Here is a 17,111-nt window from a genome sequence, read left to right as displayed (position 1 = left end):
CGCAAGACACTATGGTGCGAGGCCCCTACGTGCGAGGCAGACTCATGGTGCACAGGGCTGGTGCACGTAAGACGATGTAGTGCATGGGGCTGCTGCGCATGAAACGCTGTGGCGTGAGGCTCCTGCGTGCAAGGCGGAGCCATGGTGCGCGGCTCAGCTATGCACAAGACGATGTGGTGCACGGGGCTACTACGCGCGAGACCCTATGGCGCGAGGCCCCTGTGTGCGAGGCAGAGTTGTGAGTTTCCTCCGAGGCACAGGGCACCTTCCAAGCGTGCGACCCTCTTGGTGCGAGGCCCGCTCAGCGCGAGGCCCTTCTGAAGCACGGGACACCTTCCAGGTGCGAGACCCTCTTGGTGTGAGGTGATTTTAACGCGAGACCCTCATGGCACGAGATGAAGGCCTGTGGCTCAAGACCATGTCTCGCTTGGTTCTGTCGCGGGGATCTTAGCGGAAGGTGTCAGGTCGGGCTTCGCCGCTGCAATCTCAAATCTATGGTTTGAAGGGCACAAGGTGGGAGTCTTGTGCAACTAGGATTTTTGGTATCCACACTTGCCCCCGCAATCTATGAGAGGTTCTTCAGGCTCACTTGTAGACTTCAAGGTGTGATGCTTTTGGGATGCCCGCGAGGTATTAGCATGCCTTGTCATTTTGGCATTATAGAAAAACACACTTTGGAGACCATTATGAGATTTTGAGGGTGAATGTGAGCCTATCATTGTGCTCTGCGGGTCCCAAGGAAAATGCTTAGCCCCCTTCTTGACCATTGATCAAGCATTGGATCCAATGGCTAAGATGAGCTTATGGTTCTTATAAATAGACCTTCATCTTAAGCATAATATTTACATTTTATCTTCCTAGTTTTGTGGTTTTGGTGTCTTCATCAGGATATGCGGTCCGCGTTGCCGAGATTCATGTGCGCTAGGATCAGCTCTACATTTCTGAGCCATTCTTCCACCTCAAAGGGGTCTATTGTCCCTTGAAAGTTCTGAGCGTGTTGTTTACGAAACTGCTCGTAGATTGGCTCCATGTACTGAGCTGGGTAGGGTGCATAGTTTTCCATTGGTCATCCCCCATAAAGACCTACTTGATGGGGTGCTTGAGCCATTTGTTGAGGTTGTGGTTTCGGCGGAGGCAGAGGTTGAGTCTGAGTCTGCTGTCGTTGTTATTGAAGTAATTCCTCAACTTGTTGTCGTAGTTTGGCAATTTCTGTTGTGTTGTCAACTGGTGGCGACGGTGCACTTTGGTTAGCAACAACAGTAGTGGTAGCACACGCTCCCCTTCTGCGAACTGGAGGGGCTTCATTAGTCTCAGGAGCGACGCTAGAGGCATTGACATTGGTGCATGCAGACCTTCTGAGCGATATCTTCAGCAAAGTTCTAACAGTCGATAAAAACATGTTAGAACTTACCCTAATAGGCTCTAAAACAAAACTTAATCTAAGCAAACATAACTCGAACCTATTAATTATGAATTCTAATGAAAAATTAGATAAGCCTTCTTTATCACTAGGGTGTGTTTCTATACTTAGAAAATAAGGCATATTTATTATTTTCTAAGTTTGTTTCTAATCATCCTATATGACTTAATTCTCAGGCTCGAAACTCGTCGTTGTTCGAAAGTTAACCATATTGAGGGAGCACTACAACAAAATTGAGTATATATTACATTAAAGTATAGCATATTTTTAAAAATGCTATTATTAATGGGGGATTAAAATTAACACGGCTGATGAATAGTGGGCATTAACATTTTTGGCGCCATATGACTAAAATTCCAGGCGGCAAAATGAGTTTATGCCAAAATTCCCTTTCTCTTTCTCAAGCCTTTCTCTAACTCACGAAGCCCTCTCTCAGTCTTTCTCTCAGCCTTTCTCTCACTCACGAAGCCCTCTCCGCCCTCACGAAGACTCACCGCCCTCAACTCATCTCTGCCTCCGCCCTCACGAAGTCTCTCCGCCCTCACCGAAGTCTCTCCGCCCTCACCGAAGTCTCTACCTCACGAAGCTTTCCATTTCTAAAGTGAGAGTAAAACTCATTATTTCAGGTGATCCATGTTTACCCTGTTTTTGTGGTGGATGTTCCACTAATCACCTTATCTCATTCTTCAAATTTTTTTTTTGCCCATCCCTAGATTGCACCTTTCGATATTGAGTTTTCAGTGACACACAAGGAACTTGACTTCTCTCATTTGCTGGTTAGTTCCTCCAGAGCTAAACCTTTTGCTGCTATTCTCATTTGGAACTAAAAGTTGCATATAGATATTGTTGCATTTGATATGTTTACATTTGGAACTGAAGTAATATAACTCAACCACCATCAGAATAGCTTCAAATGTATTAGAAAATGAATTCAAACGTGAACCATAAAAGTTTAAATCAATATTGACTAAACTGTGCCTAATCTTGCTGTTGACTAAAGGTTAGCAATCTCCTCAACCTTTTTCCCTTCTAAGAGCTTTGCATCTCCTACCATTTTGGCCACTTTCTGGTGTACCAAGATGCCATTCAGGCTCTCTGTTTTCACTCTTCTTCTCTTGACGAACTGAAATCAGTTCCAAGGAGGTATATGCAACTATTATGATGATGTTTTAGATGGTCCCTGTTTTGTCTCCTTCATACGCTTTATATAAGATATATATTTATAACAGAAAATAATTGAGCATGTTTGAAAATTGCATTGATAATCTCATGTGTAAAATAAATATCACATTAGACAAGTTATTGAAAAAAACAAGAAAAAGTGGGGGTTTCTAGTTTGAAATGAGAAATGAGGCAATGTTTTAGAATGTGTGCTTTGACTTTTTTGAGACTTTGAAGTGGTGGAAGATGATAGTAACACTTCTTTCCATATATCCTTCTATGTTTTTGGCTAACAACCTTTCTAGTTTAGCTTTTAATAAATAGGTACCTGTATTATTCATAAGGAGAAGCTTTTTGTTGTCCCTTGACAGGTTCATGTAATTTTTGGTAACTATATTTTTGGTAATTGATCTCTTTTTATGTAGTTCTTTAATAAAAAGGGCATTCTGAAACCTCCAGGTATCTACAAATTATAGGATTTGTGCTATGAAAAAGGTTCTCATTCAAACTAGCTATTGCTGCTAATGTTCCATTAAAATAAACCAGATTTTTTTTTTGGTAGGTGCATATTTATGTATATTTCTTGTTTAGATGCTATGGATTGCTTGTTTCTTTAATAAATGAAAGTCTTTTGTTCTCATATGTATCTATATATGTATTTGTTATAAAAGTGATAGAATAATGGCAAGCCATCTACATGTTTTCAAAGAAAGTTGTTCCATATAGCCTTCAAGTCATCTTTCAACATCTCACTAATGAGATTCATATCAGCCCTTTGTTTCTGAACATTAGAAAAGAAGAAAAAAGAAACAGGTCACAGATCTTAAGAAATGAAAAAGTTATAACCAAAAAGAAAACAGAAACTATATTCAATGTTCAGCAGGATTCAAACTATTTATGTTAACCACAAAAGAGATATATACCATTAATTCTGAAGCTACTCCTTTTAGCATTATAACAACCTCCCTTCTAGGTTCCTCAGTTGATGATAAAAATTTATACCGATCAACATTTTTTATTTTCAGCTTTAGTGATGGATTTTTGTATTTTTTACTTATTACATGCCAGACTGCAGTCACACGAATTTTATCTCCAGAAACTGCGTTCCCCAAGGGCCATCTCAGTCCACCCTTAACTTCTCTATCTAAAATAGCTGAATCAATCAATTCCTTAATGCCTTGCAGTTCATCATCCTGCAAAAGCACATAGAATGTATTCTTAGAAATCAACTTCATGACATAATTACCAGATATTTCTCATGTTCTAAACATCAAGTTTTAGCCTTTTCTGGTGGGGTCATTTGGTAAATACAAATGATATTTAACAATAATGGTACCTTCATCAGAGAGAAAGATCTCAAACTTTTGAATTCTATAATAGTAGGTGCATGGATATATAGGTACATCAGCACTTGAATAGAGAGAACTTACAGTAAGTGTAGTAACAGGTCTTCTGGTGCATAGATCCAGCCTCATGTCCAAATCTTTTTCAAGGCAAGATATGTCCCTGAGCATGTGCCGCACATAAGCACGTTTAATCTAAAACAAAAATATGGTCACTGTTAGTCTCAATAAGTCTAACCCCATAAAAACCAGAAATCTGTATATGCTCACTAACAAAATATAAGAAGTGGTTAGATGGGAAGCCCAAAAATCTTATGCATCGCATTGCTGTAGCCTCCTTGGCAGCTGCTGTCTATGGTATTTGGTGTAATAGAAATTCCTGTTTTTTTGCTCATAGTTTAGATAGTATGATTAAAATGAGTTTGAAAGCTAGATTTCTTGGTAGTTTGAGTCAAAAGATTATGGACAAGAATAGAGCTCTTGCTGAGTTTGTTAGGAAGTTGTGAGCTGGTGTTGTATGCTGCTCTGTTTCTGAACTTGTTGATGTAATCAGTGTTTTGGTGCAATATATTTCCTTTTTCGATCAAAAAAAAAAATATATAACGTAGGAAGAAAAAACTTGCCTCGTATATTTGAAGTTTTGCATCTTCTTTTAGTACCCTACAATTGCAAAAAATATCTTCTCCTGATTGATTGAAATCAAAAAGCTACAAGGAAGAAAGGAAAAAAGAAGAAGAAGTAGAAAGAAAGAAAGAAACATGTTACAAATTTGATTGGCAGTTAACTTAATTCATACTTTGCATAAAGAAAAAAAAATGGAATAAGGAACACTAGCTTACAAACACATGATATGCTTCTTTGTCTCACAGTTTTTTAATGAGATGAAGCTTATTTATATTTATATATATATGGGCCTTAGCCTTATTTGAATTAGTTGCCAAAAAAAAAAGAACTGTTTGAAAACAATTGGAGGTTTTTTCTCAGCTTTTTTTCTCTGTTTTCACTCTTCTTCTCTTGAGTTATTTTTCTTCCTCACAATACCCAACTAGCTTTATAAGACAGCTGGAACATTTATACAATGTGTAGGATATAACTACCATAACTAACTTTATAAGCCAGCTTTCTAACAACACTAGAAAGATATGTTTACTCTAATTATTCCACATGTGGCTTTCTTAATGACCCAAAATTCTATTAAAATTTTAGTTTTATTATATAATAAATCAAACTCAGCTAATCATATGATTTAAGTTTATATATTTTGCTTATGGAATATTTTTAATTTATATAAGCTCCTCACATTCACAGTTTGTGCATATATGTTAGCATGCAAAGTTACGACTTACATGGTTGAACATAATTGTGACATGACTTTTTGATTTATTGGGTTCTCTACGCAAGTTTCTAAATTTCTTTAACTCTTTCAGAAATTCAGAATTGGAGGGAACTTTATTTGCAGCAGTTTGCAAGAGGTATGTTTTCTTTTATTTTTGTTAAAATACTTTGCAAATGTTAGATGAGTTTGAATATCTTAGATATTCATCCATAGTGAAGTAGGTTCTGAGATTATTATTATTGTGTGCTGCGGTGATAACGGAAGGTTGAGAACTTGTGTGTATTAGTGAAGTAGGTTCTGAGAAATTTGTGTGCTGCGGCGAGATAAGGAAGAAAACTTGTGTGTTGATTGAATATTTTGAATTGATAATGATTGATGGTTGGTTAATAAATATGGCTGGAATGTTTTCTGATCTTCTGTTAGTTATTTGATGTATATCTAATAAACTTCAAAAACCATAGAAATTTGAAAGTAGAATCGAAACTCATGTGGGGAAAATCGAAACCATAGAAATTTAGTCATCAATTAACTAAATACAAAGTGAACTTGAAAAATCTTAAGGTGAACTAAAACCATAATCCATAACTGCTTAAAACAACTAAAGATATGTGTTGTGTGTGTGTGTACAAGTATAACTTAACTAGCTTCCATTTATCTTTTAGATCTTTTCTCCCTCACAAAGCTGGCATAATTAAAGTCATCACCTATTTCAGAAGGCTGCTAATGGAGTTTGTAGAGATAAATAAGAAAGAACTATTATAGAATTAGAATAGAATACTAGTGCAGATAAAATATGTATCTATTTAGTTGTATCAACTCAGATGAGAATTAAATTTCATCGAATCGATACCACATCATACTTTATAACTTTTCTACTCAACAACATAAACTACACTCACACATAATATCCTACCACATCATACTTTAGTCACTACTAATTCTCATCAAATATTCTAAACTACAACAAATCATCACTATTTTGTTTATTCCAAATACATAAACCATCAGCCACCAACACCTGAGTTCACAATACTCACTCTAATTCTTAATTATTAATCCTAATACAATATATGATATTTATCAAACTTACAATTAAATGAATATATTCCCTTCAATTAAAAGCGTATTACAATTTTTTTTTTAAAAGTTCAACTAAAAATATTTCTATTCTCTTTTTTTTTTCCTCATCTCCCCTCTCTATCCTTTTTCCTTAAAAATGTAAATGGAGAGGGGTATGAACATTTTTTTTTCTAATCTAAAATTATACTTATCATGCATTATAATTTATGATAAGGAGGCTTTGAATATTCCTATCAGACCCAAACCTTTCTTTCTTTTCTTTATCTTTTTGTTTTTGAAAACATTCCTTCAAAATTCTTTCTGAGAAAACAAAAAAATAATTTTGCTATTCATTTTATCTGTTTCTTATTTTACGAAATACATATGAAAATATTTTCTTCATTTTTTATACCTGTTTTTTTTCCTCAACAAAATTCAAGATTCATATCAGTCTTGGTATATCTTGACTTTCATTCTCCCAGGAAAATTTCATTTAAAAAAAAAAGCTTTATATATATTTTTAGGCGTTTGATAAGTTTTTTTGACACAAATGAAACATGTATGATGAAGCCATAGTGAGTGTACTTGTAAATTTAATTCAAATTCATACACACATACATGCATACATGTAAATCTAACAAGTGAAAGAAAGTTGATAAAAGTTTACAGTTATGATTACTAGCACAACTTACTTTAAACCTTCACGCATTATTTAGATAAGGTAACACTGAAATTCATAATATGTAAACAGAACACAACTCAGCTTAAACACCATTTCCTCCATCTCAGATGTAGGAAATGGTAGATATACTGATATATATCAGATGATGTGGGTTCAGTTGAGACAAAATAATCACTTGCAAGGGGTGAATGTGCAGTTGACAGTACCATGACCCGAATTGGACAAACATATACTAACTCCTTACCATCATAAATTTTATCACTTTTAACCATAAATAAAAAATAAGTAGGATAGAAAAAAGAATAGACAAAAAGAAGGAAACTGAGGCTTTTTAGTACTTTTAATTACTTATGGTTATAAAATTCAGAACTAAATAATGGGTTTATATGAATAATAAATTAGAAAAGTTCCTTCATTTTTCTTTCCTATCCATAGATCGATGAACCAAAACCCATATACTAACTCCTTTATTTCCCTCAGCAGAAGCTCCCTCAAACTACCATATTGAAATAGATATCAAATTCTTGAACTGACAATACTCTTTATATATATATATATGTAAATATATATAATATTTCTTTGAGATGAGGATTGGAAATGCCAGAATTATCTCAAGTTTAGCAATAAGACTAAATAAACAGCTTAAATTCATTTCTGAACTCAAAATCAAGTAATTTTAAAAATCAAATCATATAGTATATTTTGGTTGATACAATTTTGTATTTACCATTACATAGACTTATCAAAAATTTTCTTTTTGTTGGTTAGAACAGGACAACTAAATTGGTGATCATGTTGGATAAAAATTGGCTACGCTTCAATAGGTAATAAGAATTAGGGATTTAATTAGTGCTAGCTTAGTAAAATTAGTAACTTACTGTATTTGTTACTAATATATTATAAATATGAACTTGTATTTGAATTGTAGAGCCTCGGATGAGTATAGAGAAGGCGCTAAGAATTTTGTAGAAATGTCAGAAAAGCTAGCTGGTTATCCAAACAAGTTATTGTGTCCATGCAAAGTTTGTCGAAACTTAAGTCACCAATGTATTAACATTTTGTATGAACACTTAGTCATTTATGGGATTGATCCAACATACAAAATCTGGTTTCATCATGGGGAAGAATTATCAAGAGATGATGATGTAGAGACAATGGAAACATTTGATTCTTACAACTTGTTTAGGGCTACAAATATTGATGGTTGTGATTTTGAAAGTCATCTAGAAGGTCATGATGACACTTTTATGGAAAAAATAGAAGATGCAGACACTCCATTATATCCACAATGCACTAAATATACTAAGTTATCGTCAATTGTTGCATTGTATAAGGTTAAAACTACCAATGGATGGTCCGACAAAACTTTTGATGAATTGTTAAGACTTTTGAATGATATGTTTCCTTTAGATAATATGATCCCAAGTCTATGTATGAGGTTCGAAAATTTCTTCGATTATTTGATTTAGGATATGAAAAGATTCATGCGTGTGTTAATGATTGCTGTTTGTTTAGAAAAGATAAAGAAAACTTGCAAGAATGTCCAACATGTGGAACCTCACGTTGGATGTCAGATAAGCTTACTAAAAAGGTTCGACATGGTGTCCCAGCAAAAGTTTTGAGGTACTTTCCTATAATCCCTAGGTTGAAACGGATGTTCATGTCTAAAAGAATTTCAAAGGAATTAAGATGGCATCACAACAATAAAAGTTGCGATGGAAAAATGCGTCACCCAGTGGATTCAGCAGCATGGGAGCTAGTCAATGATAAATGGCCATCATTTTCAAATGAAGAGAGAAATATTAGACTTGGCCTTTCCACAGATGGATTTAACCCATTTAGTAATTTAAGTTCTAAGTATAGTGTTTGGCCTATTTTGTTGGTCATGTACAACTTACCCCCATGGTTGTTCATGAAACAGGAGAATATTTTATTATCAATGTTAATTCCAGGACCTAAACAGCTTGGGAATGATATTGATATATACTTAGAACCCCTCGTAGAGGACTTGAAATTATTATGGAATGAGGGTGTTGATGCTCATGATGCATTGGACAACACAAATTTCAAGTTGCGGGCTATTTTGATGTGGACAATCCAAGATTTTCCAGCATACGGGAACCTTGCTGGTTGTAAAAATAAGGGATGTTTTAGTTGTCCCCTATGTGGTTATGGTACTCATTCAAAGTGGCTAAAACATAGTGGGAAGTTTTCATATCGAGGTCATCGAAAATTTCTTAAAGAAGACCATCCATTTCGGAGTAAAAGAAGTTGGTTTGATGGAAAAGTTGAGCATGGAAATCCCCCAAGAATCATGAATGGGACTACAATTGCTGAACACCTTAAAGATTTTGTGAATGTTTGGGGAAAATCCACTTCAAAGAAAAGGAAACAAAATGATTCAAAAGAAATGTGGAAAAAACGATCCATATTTTTTCAGTTACCTTATTGGAAGGTTAGCACATTCTTACTACTCTAAAAAAATTTTGTGTAAATTATTGTTTTTGGAGGAATTTCATTAGTTATTTCTTTTGCAATTTTTTTAGGAATTGTATGTTCGTCACAATTTGGATGTGATGCACATAGAGAAAAATGTTTGTGAAAGCATCTGTAATACATTGCTAGATGTTGCTGGAAAAAGTAAAGATGGACTAAAAGCTCGCTTGGATTTGCAACATATGGGTATTAGGAGTGCATTACACCCACAAGAGAAGGGGACTAGAACCTATCTTCCTGCAGCTTTACACACACTATCAAAGCTTGAGAAAGAATTATTTTGTAAAAGGTTGTTCTCATTGAAAGTACCTGATGGATATAGTTCAAATATTCGAAATTGTGTTTCAATGGAACAATGCAAGCTCATGGGCCTTAAGTCACACGATTGCCACATTTTGATGCAACAATTACTACCGGTGGCTATAAAAGGATTGATGCCATTGGGTCCAAGAGATGCTATAATAAGATTATGCACGTTCTTTAATCGAATATGTCAATGTGTTCTTGATAGAGAAAGCATAATGACATTAGAAAATGATGTTATTGAAACTTTATGCTTACTAGAGAGATTCTTTCCACCATCATTTTTTGATGTTATGATTCACTTAGTGGTTCATATCGGACGAGAAGCACGACTATGTGGACCAGTCCAATTTCGATGGATGTATCCATTTGAGAGGTGAATCACTAAGACTTAATTGTTTTGTTTATTGTTATTAGTTTATGTGAACATTCTATTAATGATGAGCAATTGTGTGATTAATAGACGCATGAAGATATTGAAAGATTATGTCAGAAATCGAGCAAGGCCTGAAGGTTGTATTGCAGAGTGTTATCTTGCAGATGAGTGTGTGAGCGTTTGTAATGAATTCACTGACCATTCAATTGAACTAAACACAAAAGAAGGTCGAAATGAAGAGTGGTCAAATGATGTGATACTTGAAGGTCGTCCAATTTCTAGGAGGAAAGAAATTATATTGACAGATGAGTTGTTAGAAATTGCACATCGATACATTTTGTTAAATACATCTGTTGTGGAGCCTTTTCTAGAGTAAGTGTCTGATATTAGAAATTATTATTTTTTTTTATTAAAAATGTAGTAATACTAACTCATTGGTCCTATAAATTAGGATTCACTTAGAGGAGTTGAAAAAAACAAACAAAATATATGAGAGAAATAGTGGATTACTTTGGAAGAAACATATACAAACTTTTTCAACATGGATGAAGGAAAAGGTAAATTAATGCAAACTAACTGGTTCATATCAGTTGTTTTAAATATCATTAAGAAAATTAACAATGTCATACTATTATTTGTATAGGTTCCTATGCATTCTTCAACTTGTGATGAAACTGATTTGTTGAAATGGCTAGCATATGGACCCAGAAAACATGCTGCTTCTTACACTGGATATATTATCAATGGTCAAAGATTCCATGTACATGACATTGAGAAGTCCACACAGAATAGTGGTGTCTCAATTGAAGCTACAACTATGTGTAGATTTAGTGCCAAAGATGTATCTCAAGTTCCTAATTTAGTTTCATACTATGGGGTTATAAGGGAGATAATCTTGTTAGATTACTATATAGTTCAGATTCCAATTTTCAAATGTGATTGGGCAAATGTCCCTAACGATATTAGGGTGGAGGATAGTCTTACTTTAGTTAATCTACACCAAAGTCAATGGTCTGTTGGTAGAGACCCTTTTATTTTAGCCTCACAAGCTAAACAAGTCTTCTACTCAAGAGAACATGATTCTTCCAATTGGTATGTGGTGATTAGGGCACCCCCTAGAGGTTTTTATGACATGGAAAATTATGATGAGCAAGAATTCATGCCTGTAATGTCTAAAGTTACTGAATCTAGGTTGTATAATGTAATGGAAGATGAACAATATGTTAGAGATGATTGTGAGGGTATATTAGTTTGATTATTGTTGTGTTTTTTGTAAATTGTAGAAGATGTTGCACTTGACATTCAAAGTTGTAATCAATGGAAATTTCAGTTTATACTTTAGCTCATTAATTTGTTGTCTCTTATTTGTGTATTTTTAGCGAAGAACTCTTGAAAACATGTCTTTGATGCCAAGAATGACTATTTATTTCTTTTTTCTGACTTTTATTATATGTTTTTTTTGTGATAATTGATAATATGTTGTTATATATGATTTTTGCAACTCATCAAAAATCTTACTAATTATAGAAACGGTCCATCAGAAACTAGTCAAAGAGTTTGCCAAGTACAAGATATGTCACCTCCATCTACGAAAGGAAAGAGGCCAAAACACATACCTACAGGAAAATTAGTTAAACTCCTCAATGAAAAGAGGAAGAGCTTTAGACTAAATTTGGAAATGGATAAGGTTGTTGAAGAGAGATCTACTACGGATGTGTCTCCAAAGAAAAATACACGTAGAATGATTGTAAGAAATGACTCTTCTGATGAAGAAGAAGTACCCATCTCCCCTGTGACAAGGAGATCTCTTAAAAATCTATTTGAGGTTGAACAACCAATAGACTCTCTTGAAAAAATAGTGAGACCACCTACTAATGACCTAATTTCTCCATTCTTAGCTTCAAAGACAGCCACTAGGGGATCTATTAAAAGAGTGGTTGAAGTAGAAATTAGTCCTTCAAATGACCATGCCATCTCACCAACAGCCACAACAAAATCACAACGCCTACAAATCACAGAAAACCAAAATGAAACAATTGTTGAAAATTTGCCTGACGAACAAGAACTACCTGAAGAAGTTGTTGCACCTGTTACCCAAAAGAGAACTAGAGACCCTAGTAAAATGAAGTCTATTGCAATAGACAGTGATGGTCGTTTGGAAGTTAAGTTTAACTCAAAGGGACAACCAATAGGTGCAACATCAATATCTTTGTCTTCATTTTTGGGTGCACTTGTTAGAGAAATTGTACCAGTAACAATAAAAGATTGGAGGAAGATTCCTCTAGGAATGAAAGAGGTCTTATGGAAATCTATTCAGGAATATATACTCAGGTTTTATGCATTGAACATGAAATTTGTTGAAATTCATTTACATTAATACTAACCTATTATTAATTTTACTAGGCAAGATATAAGGTTGACAAAGATTGGCAAAAGACCTATATATTCAAAAGTATGGCAGATCTTTGGAGAGCTTCGAAATCAAGGCTAGTTACTAAAATAACAAATGCACCAAATGAAGAAGCAAGATTGAAACTAAAGCCTGATAATATTAAATCTATGAATGAGTGGAAAAGTTTTGTTAAGGAAAAAAATAGTGCTGAGTTTAAGGTATTTTATTCTTAACATCTTATAACCAAATATATTTATGATTAAAATTTATAGTTTAGTGTCTCTAATTACTTTATATTCTTAGGCTACAAGCGAGAAATTCAAAAAAATACGGACAAAGCAACTACCCCACACTTGTAGTCGCAAAGGTTATGCAAGATTGATTGATGAGTTGGTAAAGCCAAACATATTTACAGTTGTTTTATTATAGAATTTGGTTTAGATATTTTTTTAATTTATTTTCTTATTTTGATAGATGAACCATAGTGAAACCAATACACCACCTTCTACAGTTGATGTTTGGACCAAAGCACATAAGAAGAAAAATGGCGAACCAGTAAATTCAGAAGTGGCTGAAGCTTTTGTATACACCTTGCCCTTTCAAAATCATGTGACTTTAGTTTTAACTTACTCATTTGTTTGAATACATTTATTGATACTATTTATTTTTGAAGGATTTGGTTGAAGAATATAAGAAAGATCCTGCTACGTCTTCAACTACAAGTGTTAATGAAGACATCCTCACAAAAGTCCTTGGTCCTGAAAAAAATTCATACTTGAGAGCTTTCGGAAGAGGAGTTACTCGGTCAAAGTTGCAAATTGTGTCAGAAAGAGATGACCATTTGATAAAGATAGAAGGTCAATGCAAAAATTTGAACGACAAAATGCAACACATGGAGCAACTCATTATTTCTTTAATGAAAAATCAAGTAAGTATTTTGATGCTGAAACTATATTTTCATGTGGCTGAATTGCAATAATAACTAAGATTCATGTTTAATTTTTTGGTTAGTCTTTACTTTCGTATTTTTTTTAATTTTGATGTTGAATTCATGTCTTTCTATCTTCCTTGTAAATAGAATACATCTTCTCAGAGTGAGGAGCAATCAAATGTCAATGTTCAATCAAATTCTCATGTTCATTCCACTCAGGTAATTATGATACTAATTATATGAAAATGATAAAATCTAAAACATATAATATTCAATATAAAATCATTTACTGCTGCTGAATTTGTTATATTGATATATTGTTAGAGTGTCATGAACTACACATTTGGCTCAAAATGCAAAATATTAGATTGGATTGGATCTGGAGAAATTATTGCAGAAGGTTATTTTATCTCAAGTGACCCAAAGGATGAGGTTCACCATGTTCCTCTTGGGCCTAATGCTATGAAAGTGGGGATAGATCTTGTGAGAAAGAATGATGCATTTCTGTGGAGGCCTTCAACAATTATGTCTACTATAGAAGATGCTGTAGGTAGTATAATTGCATGGCCAGCTGATAAAGTTATAATTAGGTAATTAACGTTTTTTATGTACTCTTTTAGTTTACTATAACTTTAAGTTGAAGCATTACTTATTTAAATTTTGTTGTAGCTAAACAAATGGACTCGCAACAAAGACAAGTGCACAAATGATGATGAATTGAAGGATGGAGCAAGTTTCACGCATGGTTTATTTTTGTGTATCTTGTAATGTTTCTATTTTTCATTTTTGAAGTAAAAATTGTTCAAGATTATAATTCTTTATTATGTTATGCTTTCAAACTTAAGTTAGAACTAAGATCTCATGAAGTAGACACATTCATGGTTTAAATTAGTTATTGTTTAATGTAATACTTATGGTTTATCAATCTATTGAGAATTACATTTTATGATTAATTTTGAATATTTTTATCAAAATACAATAATGAAAATCTTTTAATTAAAAAAAAAACATATAAGTATACTTATCAAAATAAAATTTAAAATTTTATTACTATATGTTATGATTTAAAAGCATATTATAAGCGTAAAAAATCGTTATGGTTTATATAATATAACAAACTAAAAATGTTATCAAAATAATCAAATGTAACAGTTGAAAAGTGTTATGAAAAAAATACAAGATTAAACTTCAAATTTATAATCAAAAACTCTATCTAAATGTTATTATTTGAATATTATAGCACCTAAAAATGTGTTATTGAATAGTTTAAGATAACACCGAACATAACATTCAAAAAATGTTATAGAAAAGACTGGACTTTTAATAACATGGGCTACGTTAGCATTTTCAGAAGTGCTATCAATAGTCCCAGATAGCACTTTTTAAGTGTTATGAATACTGTTTTTTCTTGTAGTGGAGGGTTGGGATCAGTAAAATTGTTCCCAATACTATGTCCCCCTAACTCTCAATATAGAACCCGGTCCATTGATTTGTATCCACCATCACTGAACTTGGTCATTATTTATTAAATTGTAAAAAAAATCAAACTCATATATGTCATTCAAAAATAACAATGATATTTATTTGGAAAAAGGTTTTCACGATGTACAATCATAATTGCAAAAAAATAAATAAAGAAATAAACTAATCTAAAAATCAGGATCATCTATATCTGACCCTTCATCTAACATATCATCATCTATCTCCTCATAATCATCATTATCTTGAGCCTCAAAATTTCCCCTTGGAAGTTCGTAAAGATTCTATATTTTTGTTCATTAGTGAATTGGAATTCCATCTTAGAGGTGAACCTAAGTATGAGAAAATAATATCTCATAGCTACCGGTAATTCATCTTCATCGTCTATAGTCTCCCATATTTCTTCTAAGGCTGCAATTATAGTGGGATAATCTTTAAAAAGTCTAATCACTAAAACATATTGTTCCGTAGCTCTCATCATGATTTCCTTAGTTGTTTGGAGTTGAGCTATCTCCCTGTGGAATAAGAGTAATCTCCAAGTGATTCTTTCTAGCACTCCTACTGTATTTCTTGGCTCTATAATTCTTTTCAAGGCCTTAATGGCTCGAATATCCTCATAGGTTAAGGGTCCATCAATTCTTAACTGAAAACATAAGGGCTAATATGTTAGGTAAACACATAAACATAATAACTATAACATAAACACTTACATTGGTGGTTACACTACAAGAAAAAATGCTTTTAATAACACCGAAAATCTGTTATCAAAACATACCATAACACTTTTTGATGTGTTAAGACCGACTATGTTATCGTAGGTCAGGGTACTTTACATAACACTTTATCATTGTTATACATATGTGTTATTATACTGTCAACGATAACACAATTTCTGTGTTATTTTAATAAATAGATAAGTGTTTAATTATGTTATTTATAATCGATTATATAACACATTTCAATACTTATAAATTTGTGTTATACTACACTTTAGTATAACATTTTTTTTTGTGTTATACTACACTTTAGTATAACACATTTTTTGTGTTATACTACACTTTAGTATAACACATTATTTGTGTTATACTACACTTTAGTATAACACATGTGTTATATTAGCTTAGAGAAACATAATCTTTTTTTACTTACACAAAACTACGAAAACAAATATGAAAGTTGAAGGCAAATAAGGTAACATAAATAGATTTTTATTAATTACTCAAATGTAATTACAATATTTAGTCTACTAGTCTAGGCTTAAGAAATCATATTACAACATAATTTATGCCCAATTCAGATTCCTTTATCACTAAATACAAAACAAGAAGTGTATACAAAAATTAGTGAAATACATTCATCCATTCTAAAGGCCTCAACTACAAATGTTGTCAAGAATTGCTCCAAAGAAATCATCTCAATATACCCGCACATTGTAAAAAAAAAAGTCCTTTCATTATTAAGAACATAAGACTTAAGCTAGTTTCCACCTGTAAGCATATAAAGTTTAAATTAAATTTGTAATAACTCCAAAACTTGACGAAACAGCAGGGTATAGCAAGATGTACTACCATGCAAAACAACGACTGAAGCAACAAAACATGCAACTGAAAACAAGGATTGTGAAATGTATCAAGATAACAAATATATCATTCTCAATAATCAAAAAGTATGTGAGGAAGAATTGATTCCAGAACTCTAAATTCTGTCAATATATCCCCAAAAAAAATTAAAGAATAAAAACAGAATCACACTTTGACTTCTTATACAACAAAATCATAAAGAAAGGACCTATAACAACTGTTATGCTTACAGTGATCACTCCTGTGACTGATAAGCTAACAAAAGCCCAAGCATACTGAGTTGAGAGATTTCCAAGGCTAAGTACCACCCCTCCTGCCATTTCAAACATCACAGAAGGCCAATTATCTTGCACCAATCACCCTAACATGAATCGAAACCAAATACATACAATACAATACAACTCCATTATGGAAAACTTATGAAATTTTCATTATGTTGTGTTCCTTATCATTGGTCTCTCCAAATAGCACCACATTCATCAAAGAGGGACAGCAGCCATTATTGAACAAACAAGGAGAGACACATACAAGCATGGTTTACTTATCCACATGA

The 17,111-nt window shown here is 33.2% G+C and overlaps 2 protein-coding genes across 2 annotated transcripts; one reads left to right on the top strand and one right to left on the bottom strand.

Annotated features, from left to right (window-relative positions):
• Positions 1-3,268: 3,268 nt before the first annotated feature.
• LOC133829408 (uncharacterized) lies at positions 3,269-4,115 on the bottom strand. The gene is made up of 3 exons (XM_062259162.1): positions 4,012-4,115; positions 3,505-3,774; positions 3,269-3,362 (listed from the first exon to the last, which is right to left on the bottom strand). Exons 1-3 carry the CDS (start codon positions 4,093-4,095, stop codon positions 3,285-3,287), a joined length of 432 nt encoding a protein of 143 aa, XP_062115146.1. The 5' UTR covers positions 4,096-4,115; the 3' UTR covers positions 3,269-3,284.
• Positions 4,116-7,972: 3,857 nt separating this feature from the next.
• Positions 7,973-10,552, top strand: LOC133832894 (uncharacterized). Its single transcript, XM_062263172.1, has 5 exons — positions 7,973-8,400; positions 8,517-8,842; positions 8,954-9,130; positions 9,588-10,136; positions 10,218-10,552. Exons 1-5 carry the CDS (start codon positions 7,973-7,975, stop codon positions 10,550-10,552), a joined length of 1,815 nt encoding a protein of 604 aa, XP_062119156.1.
• The last annotated feature ends 6,559 nt before the right edge of the window (positions 10,553-17,111 follow it).

This window comes from Humulus lupulus, chromosome 4 (assembly GCF_963169125.1).
Source record: "Humulus lupulus chromosome 4, drHumLupu1.1, whole genome shotgun sequence".
Lineage (NCBI taxonomy): Eukaryota > Viridiplantae > Streptophyta > Magnoliopsida > Rosales > Cannabaceae > Humulus > Humulus lupulus.
This window is presented reverse-complemented; position numbering and strand designations above follow the sequence as displayed.

What these genes read in the sequence shown, in the direction of transcription:
- LOC133829408 (XM_062259162.1), bottom strand. Translation starts at nt 4,095, where the DNA reads ATGCTCAGGGACATATCTTGCCTTGAAAAAGATTTGGACATGAGGCTG. An exon ending in GACCTGTTACTACACTTACT is followed by an intron (nt 3,775 to 4,011) that starts GTAAGTTCTCTC and finishes GTGCTTTTGCAG; the next exon opens with GATGATGAACTGCAAGGCAT. An exon ending in GAGTAGCTTCAGAATTAATG is followed by an intron (nt 3,363 to 3,504) that starts GTATATATCTCT and finishes TCTAATGTTCAG; the next exon opens with AAACAAAGGGCTGATATGAA.
- LOC133832894 (XM_062263172.1), top strand. Translation starts at nt 7,973, where the DNA reads ATGTCAGAAAAGCTAGCTGGTTATCCAAACAAGTTATTGTGTCCATGC. An exon ending in AGATGGATTTAACCCATTTA is followed by an intron (nt 8,843 to 8,953) that starts GTAATTTAAGTT and finishes TGTTAATTCCAG; the next exon opens with GACCTAAACAGCTTGGGAAT. An exon ending in CGGACGAGAAGCACGACTAT is followed by an intron (nt 10,137 to 10,217) that starts GTGGACCAGTCC and finishes TATTGTTATTAG; the next exon opens with TTTATGTGAACATTCTATTA.